This window comes from Cariama cristata, unplaced genomic scaffold, assembly GCF_000690535.1.
Source record: "Cariama cristata isolate BGI_N322 unplaced genomic scaffold, ASM69053v1 scaffold24359, whole genome shotgun sequence".
Taxonomy (NCBI): domain Eukaryota; kingdom Metazoa; phylum Chordata; class Aves; order Cariamiformes; family Cariamidae; genus Cariama; species Cariama cristata.
Genome location: NW_009634405.1, coordinates 41439 through 63225, shown reverse-complemented (window position 1 = coordinate 63225; position 21787 = coordinate 41439). Strand labels below are relative to the sequence as shown.

At 37.9% G+C, this 21787-nt stretch overlaps 1 protein-coding gene across 1 annotated transcript in view; it reads right to left on the bottom strand.

Annotated features, from left to right (window-relative positions):
• Nucleotides 1-21787, bottom strand: part of LOC104167030 (microtubule-associated serine/threonine-protein kinase 2-like) — a 66380-nt gene that overhangs the window by 31367 nt on the left and 13226 nt on the right. Inside the window, exons 5-8 of the mRNA XM_009707151.1 lie at nucleotides 17752-17906; nucleotides 9050-9125; nucleotides 7538-7747; nucleotides 1268-1369 (exon numbers count right to left, since the gene is read on the bottom strand). Coding sequence (XP_009705453.1) covers nucleotides 1268-1369; nucleotides 7538-7747; nucleotides 9050-9125; nucleotides 17752-17906 — 543 coding nt within the window. The remainder of the gene's footprint in view (nucleotides 1-1267; nucleotides 1370-7537; nucleotides 7748-9049; nucleotides 9126-17751; nucleotides 17907-21787) is intronic.

Here is a 21787-nt window from a genome sequence, read left to right as displayed (position 1 = left end):
GACCACTCTTGTCTACTTTTTGACAAAGAAAGCTCTCCAAAACTCATTTATCTTCTAGTGACTCCAATGATAAAAGTCACCCATGGACATACTGCCCTCAACGCGCTTGAAATGTTAACTGTACATCTATATCCAGCCACAGACTCCTAATTTAGCCAGCTTCTCTAATGTCTCAAACAGACGTAGCTTCCCTGTCATTTTTAGGTCCGGAAAGAACCATCAGATCGTGTGCTTTGACATGCCAGAGAAATTCATCCTGTCATTTCATAAGTTTCCACTGTAGATTTGTGACACCTTCTCCAGTGCTCCAACAATTTTTTGTGACTCTTTCCTACACTACCACCAATTTTTCAACATGCTTTTGAAATACAGTCACAGGACTGACTCCTATAACCAATAACCACTGAAACATTGTGTATATCAGAGGCCTGAACACCTCTTTCCATATATACTCAAGGTTTACATGAACCCTCTTGCCATGGCATCACAGTGAGAATGCACATTCAGGCTGCTTCTCCACTGTACCTACAAGATATTTTCGGAGTTGCAGGACTTCAGGATACAGTGGTCTATTTCACTGAGATGGCCTAAACACTTTTCACCATTTTCTAGAATTAAATAAAAAAAATGCATTCTTATTAGCCAGAGTAAGTTGTTAAAAAAGCAATGAGACTTGCTTTTCCATGTATTCCAATAGCACCAAATAGGATTTCAAACTCAGGCTTCCAAATCTGCTTGGATCTCTCACTGGTCTAGCCCTCTGTGTGTTCGCAGCTGGAAAACCTGACATCAGACGTCTCTGCAATTGCTGGGTCTATGGTAAGAGTTTGAGTCCAAGAGTCTAAACACCATTTATATCGTGGAAGGAAACTTCTTCCTTAGTGACAGTTCTTTCTTAGCGTGGCTCTCTGGGCACCGTACGTACACCATACATCTACAGGCTCTTTACTGTAGCTACTAACAACACAGGGAAAATTAAGTGGCATCAAGTAGCATGAAATTATGTCAACAGCTACATCTGGCCCCCAGCCATAAACTTTATACTAAAATATAATTTAGCTGCTGTTGCAGCTGACAGTCCATTGGAAAGATACTTCTATATTAATGCAAAAGACAGTACTTCTTATTTTAAAATACTGATTTATTTTTCATCAATATTTTAATGAAAATGTAAAGCTTTCTCTTGAACGCTTTGTGTTCCTGAACTCCTCAAAAACACACCAGACTCTTTAGATCATACATGCACTCTCCCAAGGACCAAACTTACCAGGCACTCAAGTAGCCGAGCTGGTCGTGCAATGATAATCATCAGCTTCTTCACAAGTTGGGTAACAAAGGCAACCTCGGAGCTCTCGGATCGCTCGTGGGCCTGTGGAGAGCAGAGCATCACATTATGGTCCTATCAGTGAACTCTTCATTTTTATATGTCAGATGCTGAACACAGAGCAATCATCAGCTCAGTAACCATAATTTGGCAGCAAAGGCATGACTGAATCAGGGCAGGCAATGATCTCAGCCCATTCAAGGATGCCAAGTTACATATATCTTTACCATTACAACTGACTCCTTTTACCATGCAAGAGATACTTCAAAGGCTCTATTTGCGTTATATCACCTATCAATTATATTAGATACGATATGTTTTTATTTTCTTTTTAAAAATGAAAAGAATAATATTGATTTTTTTCAATTTTATCTTCCACATAATACTGTTGTCTAGATAATAACTATCAGCCACACATATTTCTAGGCTTTACTTTCAGCTAGAATTTGAACTACTTCTTTTTATCATCAAGAAAAACTAAATGTTAGTTTATCTTTATTTAATTTTATAAGTCCTGTTGAATAACTACAGCACTGCATTCTACGCTATGGAGGACCAAGCAGACAAGCAAAGCAAAGTGCATACAGAAACTTAGTTCAGAGAATTTTTTTTCCCATGCCCTTTACTTTACTAAATTTTAGTATAAATTCAAGGCTTAGTTTCAAGGTATGCGTGTGTGTGTGAGGGTGTCTTTTTATAACAATAAACACACTAAAGCAAAAATTAAAAAATAAAACCAAAAAACAACAACAACAACAAAAACACAAAAAACCCCAAACAAAACAAAACAAAAAAACAATGACATATTGGAACACCCCCCCCAAATTACTCTTCTTTTGCTCACAATCGTTACATTATGAGTCCTGAAGCACAAATAAAATAGTATTTCATTGCAGGGCAACAAAAAGATGGTTCCAATGACATGTAAAAACTCTGAAACAAAGTATAGCTATTTATTCCCCAAGGTCTAAAAATCAGGCTTTAGCACAGCCACAAATATGAAGTCCAGAACTTAACCAAGGAGCTTATGCTGGCAATGAGCCAGTTGCTTATAGGAATGATATTTTAATCAACAAGGATGCAAGCAGCAATAATGTAAAAGGTTCATTTAGCATTGTTCATTAGTACCATCTAAGAAAAAGACATATATGTGTGAAAAATCAAATCACACTGGTAATCACCTAAAAGAACAATAAAAACACAGGGAAGCATAAATTCAGAGCTAGAAACATACAGGTGGCATTTTAAATAACATATCTCTGATATTATGTTACCAAACAAAAAATTTTAAAAGTTCATTATTTCTTATTTTGACACAGGTCAGAACAAGAAATGTTGATTGTCTACTTCAGCACTGATAAGCTAGGGCTAGAATTTTAACTCTGAAGAAAATTATGTACCTGATATTTTATTATTTAAAAACAATATCAGAGATGTTTCCTGGCTATAGAGGCTTAAAAAGAAGATTATTTTGAAAGCATTGAAGTAAGTTGCAATTTTTTCCTAACTAAAAGGCATTTCTAATTATAGAATGGAAAATAATCAAAATGAAGATGATTAGTATTCACTCTGTGTCCCCTAATGCATTACGCACACTTATAAGTTAAAATATGAATTCTAGAAAGAAATTAATGCTTTCATATTTGAAAAGCCATTCCCGATCACCAGGGCTTAGCTGTGTTGAAATGAATAAATAAAACATCAACAACTTTGTATCATTTGAAATATCAGACATGCAACTAGAAAGCCCTTTTCTTCCTACATAAGTTATACTATGCAAAAAATATACCATAATATATATAATTCATCATTTTGCATCCATTTAGACCATTAAAGCAAACTTGTTCTTTTAAATCAAGTCCTTTTGTTTTCTCCTTTTCTCAATGACAATTTAGGCAAAATAATTTATAAATGTAACTAATTTAATCGGGTGTCTGTTTTGAAAATGAAAAGCTAGACCATGACTGCCAAACGATACAGAAAAGCAAAAGGGAAAAAAAGCATTAATCAAACACAACTTGTAACAGCCACTCAGCCATCATCTCTGCACAGCGCTGCTCTTCCAAGATCCTCAGTAAAACTGCCTCTTCTTGTTTCCTTCTCGCACAGGACAGCCCGGACATCCCTACAGACATCTTGTTTACAATCCGTCCCAAGGATGGTATCTGGAAACCAGAGGGTTCTATAGCCAAGCACTGCCTGCCGCTTCCATGCGCCTTGGTACGAGGCGTGCCATCTCATCAGCAGCTCCCAACGCCGACACGCTTGTCTGAAGGTTGCTGGTGGCATTTCAGGGTTTTCCCCCCTCCGCCTCCCAAGGGGAGGAGGGAGAAGCGATCGGGGTTGTGGGTAGAGGCTGATGCCATTCCTACACACATTGCCAGTGACACGTGTACAGGAGGTAGCAACGGGTAATTTACAAACCGATTCCCTTATCTGAAAGACCCATCCGTCACTAACTGTAGCTACTGGGGCATGAAATTAAAATCACTGTTTTTTTTTAGGACCAATAACTGGGATATGCAAGTCACAACGCTGTAATTGAGCTAATATACTGATGGAAACCAAAACAATAGACCTGCAATGCCAAGAACCAATAAATTTACGCTCAGGCTTGTATTAAGAAAGCAATCCCAATCAGAATATCCATCTGCCAACCTGCAGCATCAGTCACTGCAGTATAATACTAATACTGTTTCTGTTGTTCCATGCACAGAAACACCTGTAATCCTTCACCTTCCTCGCCAATTGGCTACACCTACACAAAAGCCATTAAACTTCTTTTGGCTACTCTTACCTCATCAATTCAGCCAAGTAATAACTGACTATAACCTTTTTTCCCCAGTAACCTGAGGTCCTATCCCATCCTCTAAGCCCACCCCATGGTAACAGATAAAGAACTGAATGTCATATATTCTTTTTTATAAGTGCTTTATCTTATTTTTCAATATTTTTAGTTAAGCATGAAGTGTAACATTCAAGTTCATGTTTTCCAAAATAATCTCTTAAATTCATTTTTACTTCAGGATAATTTCAAGGATGTAATAAGCAATAGGTTTTTCTGGCTAAAAGACAATATTTCACACTCCAAACAAAGGAAAATATCTCATTTGCCATAACTAACGAGATTTGTTGGCGTTTTATTACAAAAGCCAGGATCTAAAAACTTTTAAAGCTTTCTGGTTTGGTATATTTAAACAGCTCATTATTTACATATCCAGTTACTTTGTTTTACAGATACATTTTTACAATATAAAGTAGACCCAAACTGCAACATATTAAATCAAGTTTCCTTTCTTTTCCTTATGTTTGAAATACTGTGCAAATTTAGTTTGTTACCACATGTCAGAATCAACACCTTAAAAAAGAATTTCAAGAGAATCCATTCTTTCACAATAAAACTGAACGAAAATCTGTGGGTATTCCTGCCACCTGCTGACCTCCTTATTCACCAATAAATCACCTTCCCAATCTTTCTATATGGTATAAAAATATACCATAAAACTACCTATCCTACTGCACAGAGCACACAACTGCCCAAGTGGAAGATGGCCTTCCAGTTGGTATTATTTATATAGTGTGTAACTCTGAGTGATACCTTAGAAACTAAGCAAAGGTAAAGACCCTGCCCTCAAATTTGGAATAATCTAAACTTGACTCCAAACTTCTTGCACTTCAGGAGAGTCCTCCAAAAGAAATATTATCACCAATTTATATATATTTAGGCTGAAATGTCCCAATTATTTCCTTCTAGAAATAATGCAGTCTGAAGGCCAAAGCACAGACTGGAAAGCAGGGGAAAACAAGTAGCTTTAAATATTAAAATATAAAAGAAAAGCCAAGGAACTATGCCAGGACAGAAAAAAACAAATGAGAAAGATGTGGAATTCTTTGGCATTCCTCTGTTGTCTTTAACTTCTTTGTCCTCTTCCGTCCCAGTCTGTTCTGCCTCCTTTGTCTCTCTAATCTTTCCCTTTAATCGTCTCTAGCCCACCTTACTTCCTAAAGTAAATCAATTAAACTGAAGAGCTGACCCTTCTCTCACCCCTGCTCTGCAGAAGTAGTTAAGGAGGAAGAGCTCAAAGAAAGCCCTGAATGTCAATTCCTGAACAAGCCCAGAGATGACCATTGTATCTTGTCTAACAACAGTTCAATGTCATCTTTCCCTGTGCTTAGGAACAGCAGCATAATGCACGCAGGATCAAGGGGAAAAGGACATTTAAGAAGTGTGTTTTGAGGATTTGTTCCAAGGGAGGGGAGAGGAAAGGAAAAAGCAGATTTATCAGTCCCACACTTTCTCCGAGATCCTAATTAACCTCTTCAGGCCAGAAGACAAGCCTGAAAGTGCAGACTAGAAGTGGCCAGACCCAATTTATTGCTCTTAATTCCTCATGGTATGAGCAATGATTGTCCACACAGAGGAGGAAAGTCTGGGAGCGGGAGAATTTCAAGCTCTAAGTATCTGCTACCAGAAGCAGTAAAACGCCCTGTAGTCCTCTTGCACCCCTTGAAAAGTAAGCTATTTTGCCAAGCACAGACACCCACTTTCAGTGAAATCTTTTCAACTTCAAAACCATCACCCAAAGAGGCCTGATCCCTTATTTCATAGCTGACGTCTGCAAATACCCTGCTTCCAGATTCTGGAGGTACAAGGTGGACCCACTGACACGTGCTCATCTGGCTGCAGGGAATCCCTCCATCTCCCCCTTTCACTGCCAGCCCCGCACAGGCAGACTGCCCACGTGCCTCCGCCAGCCCGCAGCCAGCCCTCACTGGGCCCTGCACTGGCCCCGGCGTGATGCTTATCCTGCCCAGAAAGGCTCTGCTCCCACTTTCAAACCCCAGAAACATTTTCCTCTCTTTTAAAGACTATGAATACTGAACAATTTCTTTGACTAGATGCAGTTTCTCCAGCCTTGGACGGTGGTGTCAATGGTCAAACTCTTGCAGGGCATCCAAAGAACACCACTTTTACCAGGAAACACATTTTTTGCTATTAAATGCATCCACCATGGTTACTGATATCCCATAGGCAGACAAACACATAGGCCCTCGAAAGATATTCCCTACCTCTCTTATCTGTCAAAATTATATTCCCCGTCCAGGCAGAACACCACAAAATCAAACATGAGTAATTTTTCTCCCATGCATAACAAGTATCAGGGAAATGACAGCCACATTCATATAAATGGGGTAGCCAAAGATTTTAGCTGATACAAGGGAAGATTCTGCAGTTTTCACAAAGCTTTTTAATACAATAATTGTATATTAACATAGTATTTTTATTCATCTGCCATTTTCTAATGTCTGGAAAGAGTAGCAAAGCGGCACAACGTAGTGCAATTCATGCCAGCGGGTTGGCAAACAGATCCATAACACATAAACACATCTTCATCAAACAGATTAAAAATCATCACAGAAAACAAATTCTTTCAGGTGTTCTTTTTCTATGTGTCTCCGTGATACTCGTTATCTGAGACTGCAATCTTCATAAATCCTGTGTTTTCAGCTTGCTATTTCCTTAAATCAAAGCAGAGGATTAGGAAGACATTCCCAAATGGAGGTCTGGACCCAGCAACTGGTAATAGCACTGACTCTTCACAACAGTTATAGCATAAATTCTAAGAGTTTTTTTAATTTAATATTATTTTTATTTTAAAGGAAAAGAGCAATGTTTAATGAGTAGCTGAAGCATACTGAGCATGCATTAAAATTGTGCCCCCTTGTGTATTTTCATGTGCTTTGAACACCACAAGATACACTGAAGTACTAAAAAACCCCAAACTGGACTAAGTTCAGCTCAAGAAAATCTTCTATGAAAAATTTATAGCAACACTACAAACTATAGTGTTTTCACTCCTTGAAGGCACTATTGTAATTAATAAGTCATTCAGAGTCTTGAAGTACATGAAAGAAAAGTTTAGTAAATTTCCTTCGTCTGGGTGAACCCAATTTTCATAAACAGTAAAGACTGCCTTTGACTTACTCATATGCATATTTAACTTTTGTACAAACAAAGTACACAGGTGAAGTGATTTGCTCAAATCTGCCTGTGGCAGATCAACAGCAGACTGGAACAACTCAGATCTCCTGACACCCCCACCCACTGCCCTTCCCCTGGAATCCGCATTGTCTCTCCTAAAATCAAAGCTCTGGCTTATTGTTTGATGTTTCAACCAAAATAATATATTCTACTTTCCAGAGAGTACTTACATCCTGGAGAAGTTTCTCCAAGTTTTCCTGCAGCTCATAAAAGTACCGAGAAGTAATAAGACCTTCACGTGATTTATCTAGGCAATCTCTGGCAAGTTCAATAACTTGATGATGAATGAAACTTAGGACCCCATCTGCTAATTGCAGCACATTCTCTGGAGCATTAGAGGCAATAAACTCAGCCAGTCGTTCTTCCATCTGCGCCGTGGCCTAAGAGTACAGGATAAAGAGAAATTACTCTTAAATTTTACTATCCCAGAACTTAAACCACAAACAAGCAGGGTGCTAAAGGAACATATTCGCAATTCCAAAATGCACAGTGCTTAAAAAACATTCCAAAATACAATAGCATTTTGCTGAGAATAAAAATAGCATACCACAGGCAAAAGTTACATTCACATAAGCAAACAAAAATTAATCAGAACACACTTTCTGAAAATGAAAATGACCATACAATATCTTGGTCCTGAGGCTGTATTCCTCCCTGGGTCTCCAGAGTAAGGACATAAGATACGAGACAGTTTTCAGAACTTTTAGGCAAGACCATGGATGCTCAAAATCATTGCCTCAAGCAATAGACACACGGCATCTCTATCACTATAAGCCCTGATATCCTGTCTCCAGAGAAACATCTACTTTTGCCATTGGTAGAACAGGAAGGAATGGTCATATCGACAGCTCTGAGATACACGATCTTCTACGCTCATTTCAACAAGATGTTAACTCTCAAAGTTCAATTCCACAGATTTCAATATTCGGCTTTTTAAAAAACAAACACATTTATTTTCACTGCAGATTACTTCAGCACATTTCAGTGCAACTGAATTCAGACTGATTTTTCTAAAAATCCTAATCTATCCTCATTGCGTCTCTGGTACCAAAAGCCCCAGTAGTAAACTTTTTTTTTTTTGCCAAAACCTCCAGTATAATTTGGAAAGACTTTAAAAGAAAACTTTGCATTTCCAATATATAAATGGAAAACCTACCAAAACCAAAGAAGTCTGGATCAGTACAAAGCAAATTTAATGCAGGGAATACTGAGAGAATGTTATCCAACTTATTTTGAAATTACTCTTCAAAATAGCTTTTAAAAGTATATATTAAAATAAGCAAAACATCTCTCTTCCAGTCTTGAACTGAATCAGAACTTAAAGAAAAACATGAGGATTGGGTAAAAAAAATATATGGAGAGCCAAAGCACGGCCCTTCTCACTCTTGTGAGCATTTGTCATGCCAATAAAAGACATGAGAAATTTAGTAAATATGAAATACATACACAAATACACAAAGCTTTTCATCTTTTTCCATCTGAATCTCTCTACACATTCAATCAATTTCTTCCACAGTAGAATTAACACATGAAACAGAGAAGGCAGCTTCAAACTCTCAGCAAACTGCACTGCTTGGAAATGAGATGTAAGAGCTGGGCTCCTTCTCCAATGAGCACTACAAATGAATTCTGAGCTTGGTCACAAGTTCATTGAATGCATTATTCAAAAAGTGATTCTTTACCTTTGGAAACCTTTCTTTGTACACATGATTCATCATTATTATTTCACTGTCAAAGGAAATTGGGGAGCGACCCGGGCTAGAGGAGAAAAGAAAGTACGTTATCATTTACAGATATCACATCAATATCCTCCAAAAATCCAGTGCTGGTCATAATGCTGCCATGCTGACTGTAGCCCTTCCAAAGCTTTGACTTCACTTCAGTAACAGGCAGGTGCTTAACTTCAGAGAAAATCCTAGCAAGCAATGACAGTCTGTAGTCATCTGAAAACTACTAACATTCCTGTTTTTCACGTGAACTCAGGCAGAAACCCATCTATTTTCAGTGAATGCAAGCCCTAACATACAAGCATGTAAAAACCCAGTGCATTTGTAGCAGGTACATATGTTATTTCCGTTGTTCTCTTACTGCCCTCCATGGCAGTGGTAGCAGCCCTGCTCAGAAAAAAAAAATAAAAAATCACTATTATCTCTGGAGTTTCTAGTCCCAGAAAGGAGCAGAGTAAAATGAAACAAGGAACTTTAAAAGACTTACTTTCCTTTATCTGAAGAACACCACACTAGAGGAGGGATGCATGACCAGTGTTTTCAGCTAAATCTTATATATAAATACCACAAGCAATAGGAACAGCATACTTTTATGAAAAATGCACTCCCTTGAGGCATGTTATCCCATGGATGCATATGCATGCATGTATGCATAGGTTAGCAAACAACTTCAAGGCACACCAAAAAACAAGACACTAACTCTTGACAAACTGCATTTATATTACTGTTTGGGTGGTTTTTTTAAAGAAGAGCTGCATCTCATTTCATCATGTCTGATGGTATGCAATGCTCTGACTCATTCTGCCACTGAGGACAGCCAGAGTGAGGTAATGCAGATAATCCCTAGCTACAGGATCGCCTACAGCATCTCATTTCTCTGGGTACCTTGTTCTAATGTTCAAGACAAGCAAGGGCTTCAATTATAGGGCATCTTACATGACCCTCGTCTTTATGATTTTTAAAAGTACTACATACTGCTAAAAATATTTTCTCTATGTCAAAAAATACAATTTTGTCTTGAATGAGTTCAAATATTTTAAACTTTCTTGTAAAGGATGAAATGAATCTCTCTAAATGGAATAAATGCATTTTGAACTTGGAATGCATTACAGTTACTACCTTGCTGCTAAGGTACTTCAAGGAAAAAAACATTCTTTTGGGAATATATATTTACAACTCAAAGAAAATTTAACTTACTGGCTCATGGCATATAGCAATACCAATCTCTTTTCATGCCTGCTGATGGAATTCCATGAATTACATTGTGTCTTATTTTTATTAAGGTTTATGCCTCAGCTTGGGAAAATGCACTTCAGATTAAATCTCTCACTGAATCCTTATGTTAAAGGAGAGAAATGGATTTGGATGTTTTGGATACCAAGTAAAAACATATTTTCATCAACTGTTTTTGAAGAAAATATATCCCTTAGCTTGGTAGATAGCTATTTTTAATGAATGAAATTTTTCTTTAAAAAGAAACTTACATTTATATTCATACATAATGTATGACATAATAAAAATGAGGGTAAGAATATTTAAATTTCAGACTTAGAAGCAAATTCCGCCCCACATCTAGCCTGCTATCTTTATCCTTTTTTCTCTAAGACCAAACAATCTGACACAAACACGTGACACTTGTTTACTGGCAGTTCATATGGAGCTGAAGAACTTGGTGAACATAGTTATTGAAGAATTTATTTTTCTATAATGTATTATTTCTCTGTGTGATTTAAGTGAGGTGTAAATTACAAGGATATCTAAGCCCTCTGATACTAACTACAGAAATATGGAGGCACATATATACTTCATCTTTACACTAAAGTAGTCCTACTAAAATTTGCGCATGGTTAAGTATTTGCTGTCTTAGGGCTACAATAAAACATGAGGGTTTTTGCCTTTTGCTTTCAAGGCACTTTATTCATATGGATACAGGAAATTAAGAGCTATGCAGAAATCGTGCTACTTGAGCAGTCCTGCCAGCAGATGTAGTGTTTCCTTAGGGAGAGCTGCATGATATGGGAGCTTATTGGGTTTGCTTTTGTTTTTTACGATTCTGAAACAAAGTAATTTCTGTGCACAAGAGTCTACTGATTGGCAAGAAAGTAAACACTTATAATCCCTCAGCTTCCTGGAGCATTGGTAGTTTTGTCTCTCATCTTTGGAAGCTGATTAACGCCACTTTTTACCACCTAAACAACAAAGCATCCAAACAACTCAGGATAAAACCTGGGATCAAGGTTCAAATTGTCATTCTAAATAAAATTTGCCCAATACAACAGGTCAAATCAAATGTCTAGCTGACTATGGCCAGACGGTAACATAATATACTGCACCACAAGTTTTTAAGCTGATCCTTAGCCTGGGAAACTACAGAAATAATTAGATGGATAAGTGACTAACTAACCACCGGCTAGCTGCCAGGCACTGCTGGTTACTTTACAGCACCTTTGAGACACAACCAGGTGAAAAAGAAACCAGGACTGGGCAGACTGAATGCCACCAAGGGAGAACATAAGGAAATTTAGAAAAAAGAAAAAAAAGGAGTTTAAGACATTTTATTGGCAGGACAGCTTTTCAAATGCAAAAGCTTCACACATCCATCTAGCACCAAAATGTTCACATACAGAACTCAACCAGTCTAACATTTCAAGCCTCAAAAAGGAACAGATTATTTCCTGTAAAACAGAGGACGCACACTGTGCACGTGCGTAACATTTTAAGACAAAAAGCAGGCTGCTTCTTTTTTCTTGGTGTAGATAGGTAGGTCAAAGAAATTATTATTGTCAGTGAGTTTTTCATTTCAGCAGAGCAGACATTAGAAGAATAATATCTGTCCCCTTAAGCTTAACAGCAGAATGAAAAACTATTCTCTCTTTCCCCTTCTTCACCCTCTCTCCACTTTATGAAATGATGTGGTGGTAGAATTTCAGTGACATCTATCTCCCACAAAGTATTTCTAGCCTTCAACTTGTCAAAACTCATGTGTCTTTATCTGATGCTAGAAAGTGAAAATAGCTTATAGACAGCTATTTCAAGGACTAGCATTTATAGTAATAACTTAAATCTTACAAAATCTAGTTTAACTGTGACTAAATAAAACTGAGATGTTTATGCATATCTAATTTTTCCTTCACCATGACAGCTGTATTTATTAGGAAAAAGCAGAGATGCTAAAAGCGCTGTGTTCCCCTCTGCTTTTACCCTGTACATAAAGGTTTAACCAGGATGTATTTACAGCACCTTACCAAAGCCATTGTCTATAGGAAAATTAAACCCATAGGCCTTAATTTTCTGTCATTTCCAGACACAGAAAATAAGGAAATTTAAAACTTGTATGAAGTAGAAACCAAGTTAAACCTTCTGCTGAAGGTGAGCAGAGCATCAGCCCTCCTCTTCCCCCAAGAAATAAATACATAAATCTTTGACCTCATACAAATTACACTAGTACTAGAAGTAAGTCAGGAAACTCCTCCTGAAAAAAGAGACAATAAAGCAGAAGCAAATATGGACAATCTACATCTGTCCAACAAACTTCAGAGCAAATATGACTCAAGAGTTGCACAAAGAATACAACAATTAGATCTTGGGGCCTAATCCTGTTTCTGGACAGGACAATGACCAAAGGAGAACTCAGTACAGCAGAATCCATCTGCTAACGTCTGAATTTATGCAACACGCACAATAATAGTGAAATATAATTTCCCACAGAATTACAATAATCTAAACCATAGAGAAAATAACATAAAAAATCAAATCTGTAACTTTAGATTATCTTTCAGTATTTATTCAAGGATCTTTCTCCTGCATAATCATAACCAAACAGCACAGAAAGTCCACACAGGTAGTTATTCTAGTGCTGCCAGAAAAAAGGGAATCTGAGGCAAAGCAGGATCTACAGTAATTCTTCTTAAGGAACAGGCCAGCAGTGAAACAGAACAGTAAAGAGTTTTCCTCACTGAGCACTTTGAAAAGTAATTTCTGAGGTTTTTTTTTTTTACATACTTTTTGATTTTTTTTATTCATTTTTACAAACACTGACCTTCAGCTACATTTAGTCTGTGGAAAAATACTATTTATGATTGGTTTTGTATCGCTTAACTGTCTTCCAGTTCAGCCCTTGTTTATACTAGGAGTGACATTCTTATGAATGTAAGGGGGAGGTTATATTTATAAATATAAGAAATACATCAAAAAATAATAATTATAATGTATATGTATATATATGACAGAACATTAAAGGAAAGGGAATACATTTCAAATGCAATCTCTTTGAAAGTCAGGACTACTGAGTTTTTTCTACAGACTTATACAGGGGCTGCAACTAGCTCTTTCCAATACTTCAGGATTTTTATGCATGCCAACAAAGACCGAGACTGGATTTAGACAGAAAACACTAGAAAGTTAGAGTAATGAGTACAGAGGGCAAATAAGAATACCCAGTTTCCCTCATAATAGAAAACCATAAAGATGGTGAGTGAAACCAAAAGTTAACAAATTTGAAACCAATCACTTTGAAGAACTATTTTCACTCAAGTTCACAGAACTCACTGTCTTGAGAGAGAAAACAGAGACTAACATTATCTGTAACATAGTTAGAATGTATTTTCATAAGAAACAGATGCGTTACACTTCAGAATATAAAACTACTATCCTTCTCTGGCAAATCCATGGCTGCGTGAATCCCTGCTCCGCAGGGAGCATTGCCTGCTCCTCAGCAGCTTGTGGCAGGCAGCACTTTCTGAAAGCAGCAGCACGAAGTGATGAAACCACCAAGATTACTCCAGTGGTTAAAGCTGACCCTTAAGTGCAGTGAGATGAGAGAGCTCCACAACCTGCAGGATCCGTTCTTAAGATAAATATGGACTATGTGGGCCACTGATGTGGTTTCACAACACCTATTCCTTCTTCCCATCTTGGGTGTTTTATTGTCAGAAGCCTTTCTTGACAACTGGCATTTTCTAGGAGTTGTCTCTGTATATTCTTAATGGCAGGATCTAGCACGTTGAAAGTCAGGTTAGAGGATTGCATTTAAAAGCACTACCCAGCAAACAGATGAAGGAGCATATTTGATGAAGGATGATCTCATCTACTTCAACTATATAAAAACTCGCTGCTGCAATCTTCAACCCTTTTTCCCTAGACAACATTATCCTGAAATACGAAAAGAGATCAAGAAAAATGGGCAGATTGGTGGGCTGAGTGACTGCACAAAGGCAGCTCCTGAAGAAGTTGTTATTAGTTAACTCTACTTTTATCTCTGACATTCTCCACACATTCCCACGTGTTAGCAACCGCTAAAGGATGACAAGTAAAGAGACGCGGGAAAAGATGGAGGGCAGCATCTCTGTAACTTAAAAAGAGTAATGATGCCAGGTTTAGTGCAGGAATTCACATTCTCCAAGCATTTTACTCCTGGGAGAAAAGATCACCTTCAGGTAAAGCCCAGGATTGTTCTAAACAAAGTGAATGTAGCCTGGGCATCTCTGTGTTGGTCAATAGCTTGAACGATTTGAGGGCTGCATTACAAAAAAAACCCAGAACAGTTGAAGAGATTATATTTAGGAACTATTTCTTCAGGTAATAAAGAAATACTCTCTTCTACTAAAGACACCCTTGTAAGCACCAAAACAGGTGGGTCACATAGAAATATGTTCTTTCATTTAGCCTGTAAGTACTGGATGGATTGAAGATGGATGACAGAACAGTCTTCTAGCTTTAGCAACCAGCTTTACAAGCACATCACACTTTGGGATTCCAGTGTTGGTCTCAGGCTATCTCCTTCCCCCTGCACAGGAAAGCAGCTGGGAAAGAACCAGTGCCATTTGTTTGGTGTAGAAATTCAGGGGACTCCAAATAAGACATGATTAGTTAAGTGATGAGTATCTTCAGGTCACACTGGCGAACACCTCAAGCAATGGAGGTGCCACCAACTTGTCAGTGTACATCAGCCAACACTACCCTCCACGACTGTATGCTTTGTTACTTTTTTCATCCAGTTTGACTATTAAGACTGCTCTGTATGAACAGAACATTTGCAGCTAAGTATAAGGAAACGGTAAATTTCTAGCCAAAGAAGTAGACTTTTTCCAAAAGTTACATCTAGGCAATACTCTCCTCTATCTAGGAGATTAAAAGGATCATCTGATACTTCTAAAAAATCTTGGGTTACAGAGACCTTCAAAAACAACAGTCCCAGCGTTTGACAGTGACATCTCAGCATTTGACAGTGACCAGTTCCTCTCTCATAAAGACATGTAAGGCTGCAGTCATAAAGGATGAAAAATTAATACATGTTAACAATCAGTTATAAATATCAAACCATTTTTCAAATTACAAAGCTATGACCACCAATTAAGGAAAACGTTTGACATATTTTGTTCATCTGCTTTTCATTAAAGCTGATCAAACAAGACCATTAAATGCTTATGAAAATACTACATTTTTGGGAAACTCCTGCCTAATTTTCAACACATTAACTGCTCAGATTTTATTTTTTCATTTTTCAAGTACATAAAAATATCCTCTCACCAAGTGAGCTAACTCTGTTGTGTGGGCAAATAAATAAGCAAGCTGTGCGGTGAATAAGGTCTGGTCTTCACATATTTCAGTACTTGTTTGTTTACAAGGCCACACTACCCTCTGTCAAAGAGGGTATTTACTCCTGCAAACATTGGTCCAATTGGTTGGATTGACATATCAATTTTCCTTTGAGGTGCAAGGGCCAGCATGAATGCTTGGTAGTGGCAAGGGTGCTTTAGAATCGCATAGCATCACAGTACTAGCAATAAGCAAAATGAAAAATAAATCAGGCACAGTAAGTTTAAAAAATTAAATCACTTCATTCTAAGCTTTGGAATACCAATAAGGCTGGCCATTATTGCACTGAAAACCAGACAGAGCTAGAGAAAGCATTCAAGAGAGGAAGAAGATTAATCACGTAGTTATATGACACACTGAATTCATCTAGTCTTGTCACAAATTATAAACCTACTATATGATAACTCTGCTTTTAAATTGGCTCACAGAGGTAAAATTCTCAGCAAGTTGGTAATCCGTATTAACAAGGGAAAAAATAAAATTGGGCTCTTCATTTTATTGTTTGTATCATTCTTGCCTTAGCAAGTGTGTCTTATACTTCATTATTCCAACAGTACGTCTGGAATAATAGAAAGGACAATAATTACTTTAGTGATGTGTACTGTCTACCTACAGTAGCTGTTTTCTCTATAAAGAATTAGTACTACTACTAGTTACACTATTCAGCGATAGTCAGCGTTGAGTGACAGCAAGAGAACTGAAGTAGGACTATTGGTCAGACACTTAGTACAAATCATGTAACTAGTCTGTTACTACATGACAATTTGCAGAGATCACAGGCTAAGTATGCTACTACCCATAGTACCTACCTGCTCCTGCAGATTACGGTGTAACTACACTTAGTAGATCCATATGCAATTACCATGCAGCCTGCACTGAAGTTTAGAACATATAAATAATTACAAATAGTCATGAAAGGTCAGCGCTGCCATGACACAATACTCACCACGGATTTTTTTGTTATCTTGGTCTGTTTCACTTCCTTGTATTACAAACCCCAGCCTAGGTCCTGATCTGGGCACACTGATTCAGTATTTCCAGCTGACAGAGTTTCTGAATCTTGTCCATTAATTTAAAGTTGATATCCACCTCTGACACCCTCAGATGAGAGGCAGAAGGACCTCCTCATCCCCCGCTTATATAAATCCTTTCTCTTTCACAAGATGCTGTGTCTAGAGGTACTCATCTCTAGACTTTCATTCACTTGGTCCAGCACTAAATGCATAACAAAACTTAAGGCTTTTGCCATGATACAAAATGTTTGTGGATTTATTCCACACAATTGTTAGAGACCTGCAAGAAAGATTTCCCAGAGAGTTTGTGCAATCTCTGTCCGTGGAGATATTCTGGACATGGTCTTGGGCAATCTGCTTGAGCAGGGGTTTGGACAAGATGACCTCCAGAGGTCCTTTCTAACCTCAGTCATTCTGCAATTCTGCAAAAGATGAAGTTCTAGTCGCTTCTGTTTTTAAGCATGAAAAAATCAACTGCATAAGGAAGTAACCCCTGGATAGCTATCTTTGAACAGCCAGTTCTCTGAAGCAACAGTAAAAATTATTCAACTGCTAATGCAGGAGAAATGTTTTCAGCACTATTACAAAATTGCTCTTGGGTGCAATTCCATTTAAGGTTTTGACTTTATCTACTACAGTTTTCATACCTCTTCAGAAGCACTGCTGGAAAAGTTATTAACAGTGACTGTAATCACTTCCTTATGTTAATGTAGCAAAATTCTGACAAGAACCTTCACTAATCTACATCCTATAGATTTAGTCCGAGATGCTCGTGGATCATGTTTTCACAGAGTTATTGCAAAGATGCAAAACCAGACTATGCTAACCATTTTGTGACCCAAAACCTCGGCATCAAATGTCAAAAAAAAACCACAAAAAAACCACCCCTTTCTGATTAGGTGAGGTGGGTTAAGTGTTGATTAAAATAATTTCAAAAACATGTAACAAACCAACTACAAATTACTATTCTCAGATCTGAAAGCACACACAGAAATGCAATACATGTGTTCAACATCTTAAAAATCCAACAAACAACCTGAAGCTCACCTGAGACTGCGAGATCGAGGCCTCAAGGCTGGAGAATGGCGCCCTTCCTCATCAGTGATGCTCTCAGTGCTGAAATGCTTTGTCAGGAAATGAAGTTCATCTGCCGTGGGCTGAAAGGGCAGCTGGTGCAGCTTCTCCTGAGATGAGCATGATGACTGAGTACAGAAAAAAATACAGAAAAGAAATGCACTAAACGCATGCATAGGGGTCAGCTAATGAATGGAAGAGGAACGGATTCTGCCAGACACTGCACACTCCAGCAGAAAAGAAAGCTGCTTACCAGACCAGGTGCCTCTTTTTATTGTTCTCATCAGGTTAAGCCAACCTTTACGTACAATGACAGAGCTGGTGAGATCAGGAAAACTGTGGGAGAAGGCTAGGGAACCACTGCATCCGATTGTGGAACCATTACATCTGATCATGCAGGTAATTTTTTATTATCAGGAGACAGAAAGGAAGGTAGGTGAGTACCTGTGCTACTCTGGAAAGGACAAGGAGGTTCCTGGAGTGGTGAGCAACTTACTTTCCCTTTCCCTCATGCTCTCTTAGCTCAGGAATTTCACTGGCATGCAGAATGCTATGGAGCTGTGTAGACGTGAGAGATTTTGCTGATTATTGGCTCTCATTGGAAATTGCCAAAGTAAATGGTCAGGATTTTATTTCTCCTTCCTTTTACCTATCAGGCTTCTTCTCTAACCAAGTAGGCAATAAAAAAATGAAAGTAGCTGACTTGTAGAGTTGTAAGATTAACAAGAGTTTCTTGTTACAGACTTAAGCAGCTTATTCATCTTTAAATAAGTTGATGCATTTATATGATACATCCTGTGATAATGATAGACATGAAACTGTTTTAATTCTTGAACCTCAAGAAACCTCAGATTAAAACAAGTATTTGTGGGAAGTGTTAATAACATCAAATGTTGGATGTTTCGGGGGAAAAAGCTGTAGGTCAACTAATACATTTTTTTCTTGTGTGATTTTTCAATGCCCCTTTCCATTTTACAAAAGTAAGAAAATATACTATGCAAGGACAAATCAAAAACCCTCTTTAAAAACAAAGGCGGGGGAGGGAGGGGGGGAAGTGCTGATTAAGCACAGTAGCACTGAATAACACCGGTGGGCCTTATTAAAAACATCATCCTAATCTAAGTTCCAAGGCTCCTTATTGATCTGATGAAATTAATCATGTACACTGTTCCAGTGGAAAAACTTTTCATTTTGCTACAATGACTCTGACTCAAACCGGCAAGTGCTGCATCCTAGTACCAGAAATACTGGTAGGAGGGAATTATACATGATATAACATGTATGACCAAAGCTTTAACTCATTTAGCATGCTTTTTGAGACTTATTTTCTGTTGATGTTTTTTTGGAAAAGAGAGGTAAAAAAGAGTATGGCCAAGCAATGAAAACCAAATGACGACAAGGCTTTTCACCAAGTCCGGCATGTTTGTAATGTTGATAATAAAGAGAAAATACTCTGAAACCACCTAAAACAGATACATTCAAATTTGTCAAGAAGGTAACAGCTACACTTGAACGGAAGTAAAACTAAGCAGACTGTTGCAGACCCTAGCATAGTTGTATCTAGAGAATTCTAGTCAAGACTGAGATGGAGATCTGAATGTGAGAATTTATAAACCTAAAGATCATCATCTTTGATAAAAATATAATTGGCTCCAGACTCCAGATCCACTCCCTCTGCACGGCACAAAGGTATTTACTGAAAAGAACCCCCTTCAAAGCCTTGGGACATGCACAAACTCCTCAAGAGTGACTGGAACTGGAAGCCACCACTTCCAGTGTTTTCCTTCAGGTAAGTCTAGGTGCAGGGATCATGTTGGGAAGTCATCTCCAGCACAGTGTCCACACAGTGATGATTATCCAGATGGTGTTATCAGCTTACACTGGTCTAATCCACACTGAAGCCACGATAGAGAGTCTGGGTATTTGAAAGCCCCTTTGCCCACAGCTATTCTGCTGTGCATACTGCTTATGCCAAATACAGGAAAGATCTCTTCCTGTAGTACAGAATTATGCAAGCCCTGTTCAACTTCCCGAGCTTTCTTTGAAAAAATGAAAGTAGCTGACCACAGTACAATACTTGTCTTTCCTCTTTTACAACAAGCAGGAAGAAGTACCTGCCGATGAAATAACAGCAACGCTTTTCAAAGAAAAGGTATGTGTCAGTTGACATCCCCATTCATGATGAATAACACAAATCCTGCAATAGCGTAGGAAGTACTAAAGCCACTCTTACAAACCTGCATGAGCAGGTACTCAAGTTCTGGCATTACAAATACATGTCTTACTCAAAACAAAATTAAACTAGAACTACCACATTAAGGAAGATTAGCACATAGTTACTAGTTACTAAAGTGAGGGGGATGGGGGGGGATCAAAACTGATAGTCTAGAAAAAGCATTAAACATGCTTCAACAAAATCCTCCCTCCACTTCCTCTCCTTAAAAGCAACCAGATCACAAAGTCTGTAATTCCAGAAAATAATTAAAGAAAGCCCTGAAGATAAAGACCACAATGAGAAACGGACTTTCCTCTGCCAAGAGCTTCTCTAGCAGTCTTAAGGCATATAACCTTTCAATGGAAAATTGTGGAAGTAAAGCTACACACTTCTGAAGTACTGATTTTTAAGTAATCACATCACTGTATTAAATATTTGCAGCAGACTAATGCAAACATCCCCCTGGTGTCTTAATTACAGGTGCAGAATTAGCCAACTCTTCTCCAGTAAAAAAATTCAAGCTAATATTACCGTAGGTTATATATAAACTCTGCATCCAGAAAAGTAATAGTAGATTAGATGTTGAAAAATAATTTTATATTGGCCCCTTCAACTGACTGTTCTATATTCATCTAACTTAAAAGAAGGTCTTCTCCAGCTTTTTCACTGTTGGCCTGATGATATATATCTGCTTTTCATTATTTGCGTGAAAAAGGTAAATGTGTATTTTTTTAAAAGTGTCATCCCTCATTTGGAAGCAAAAAATAAAGCAGAATCTACAGGTTTCCACTGACCTTAGATTAGGCAAATGTCTTGGTTTGTTCAGTTGGTTGGTTGGTAGAGCAGCTGATCTGTGACCACAGAGATGCAGGTCAGCTCTAACTGCCATACAGAGACTCAGGCCAGCAGAACACAGAACTGACATGCTTCTTGGATGTTTCATTTCCTACTGATACATATACTAGAAAGGTCTCCCGTCTTCCTTCTATCTTGTTTGAAAATGTAATCCTGAAGACTGATCACACCAAATGGAAGCCCAAAATTCTGTTAAATTTGCATCTGTAGCACTAATTCATCATGCCCTTTTGACAAGCCCCTTGACTACTTCTTACTTCAGTTTTAAAGTCTATGCAGGAAGAATACTGCTTATCAACTTCAGAGGTGTTATTCAGATCAATTCAAATTATTTCTGATCTATGAAATACTCTGATAATAGTATTGTCATAGACAAGTAGTAAGTAGGATTAGCTTAGAAATGTAATACTAAGTTTAATAGCTCCAAGAATTGCATCACTACTTACTAAACAGCCCATTTCAATATCTTTCTGAGATTGTTAACACTGAACCAGCAAAAGGACAAGAGATGAGAGACTCAGCCATTTAGGAAAAAAAATGCCTTGGAATTACAGGTTTTAATCTATTTCCTGCATGAAGGTGAATTCAGATCTACATGTGACTATCACTTCATGCTTCTCATTATACCACCCCATTTTCTGTTGCTTACAATACTTAAAACACTTACACCATTTGAACTGGTGCTTCCTGTGACATGTCTAGCTCACATTTGTTGGCTTGTTGTTTGGGGTTTTTTTGGACAAATGTCTATCAAAATGATCTAGCTATTTCTGGGAACATGACAAGAGACAAATATGCTTTCTTTCCCATGTCAGAAAGCGGAGGACTTTCTAAAAGTGGCTTTAATGTCCCTATTTCAAAGCAAGGACTGATACTTCCAAAAGGTTAGGGTTTTTTGTTAGTTTTCTCTCTCCGTGAACATCTACCCAAAGGCTGCTC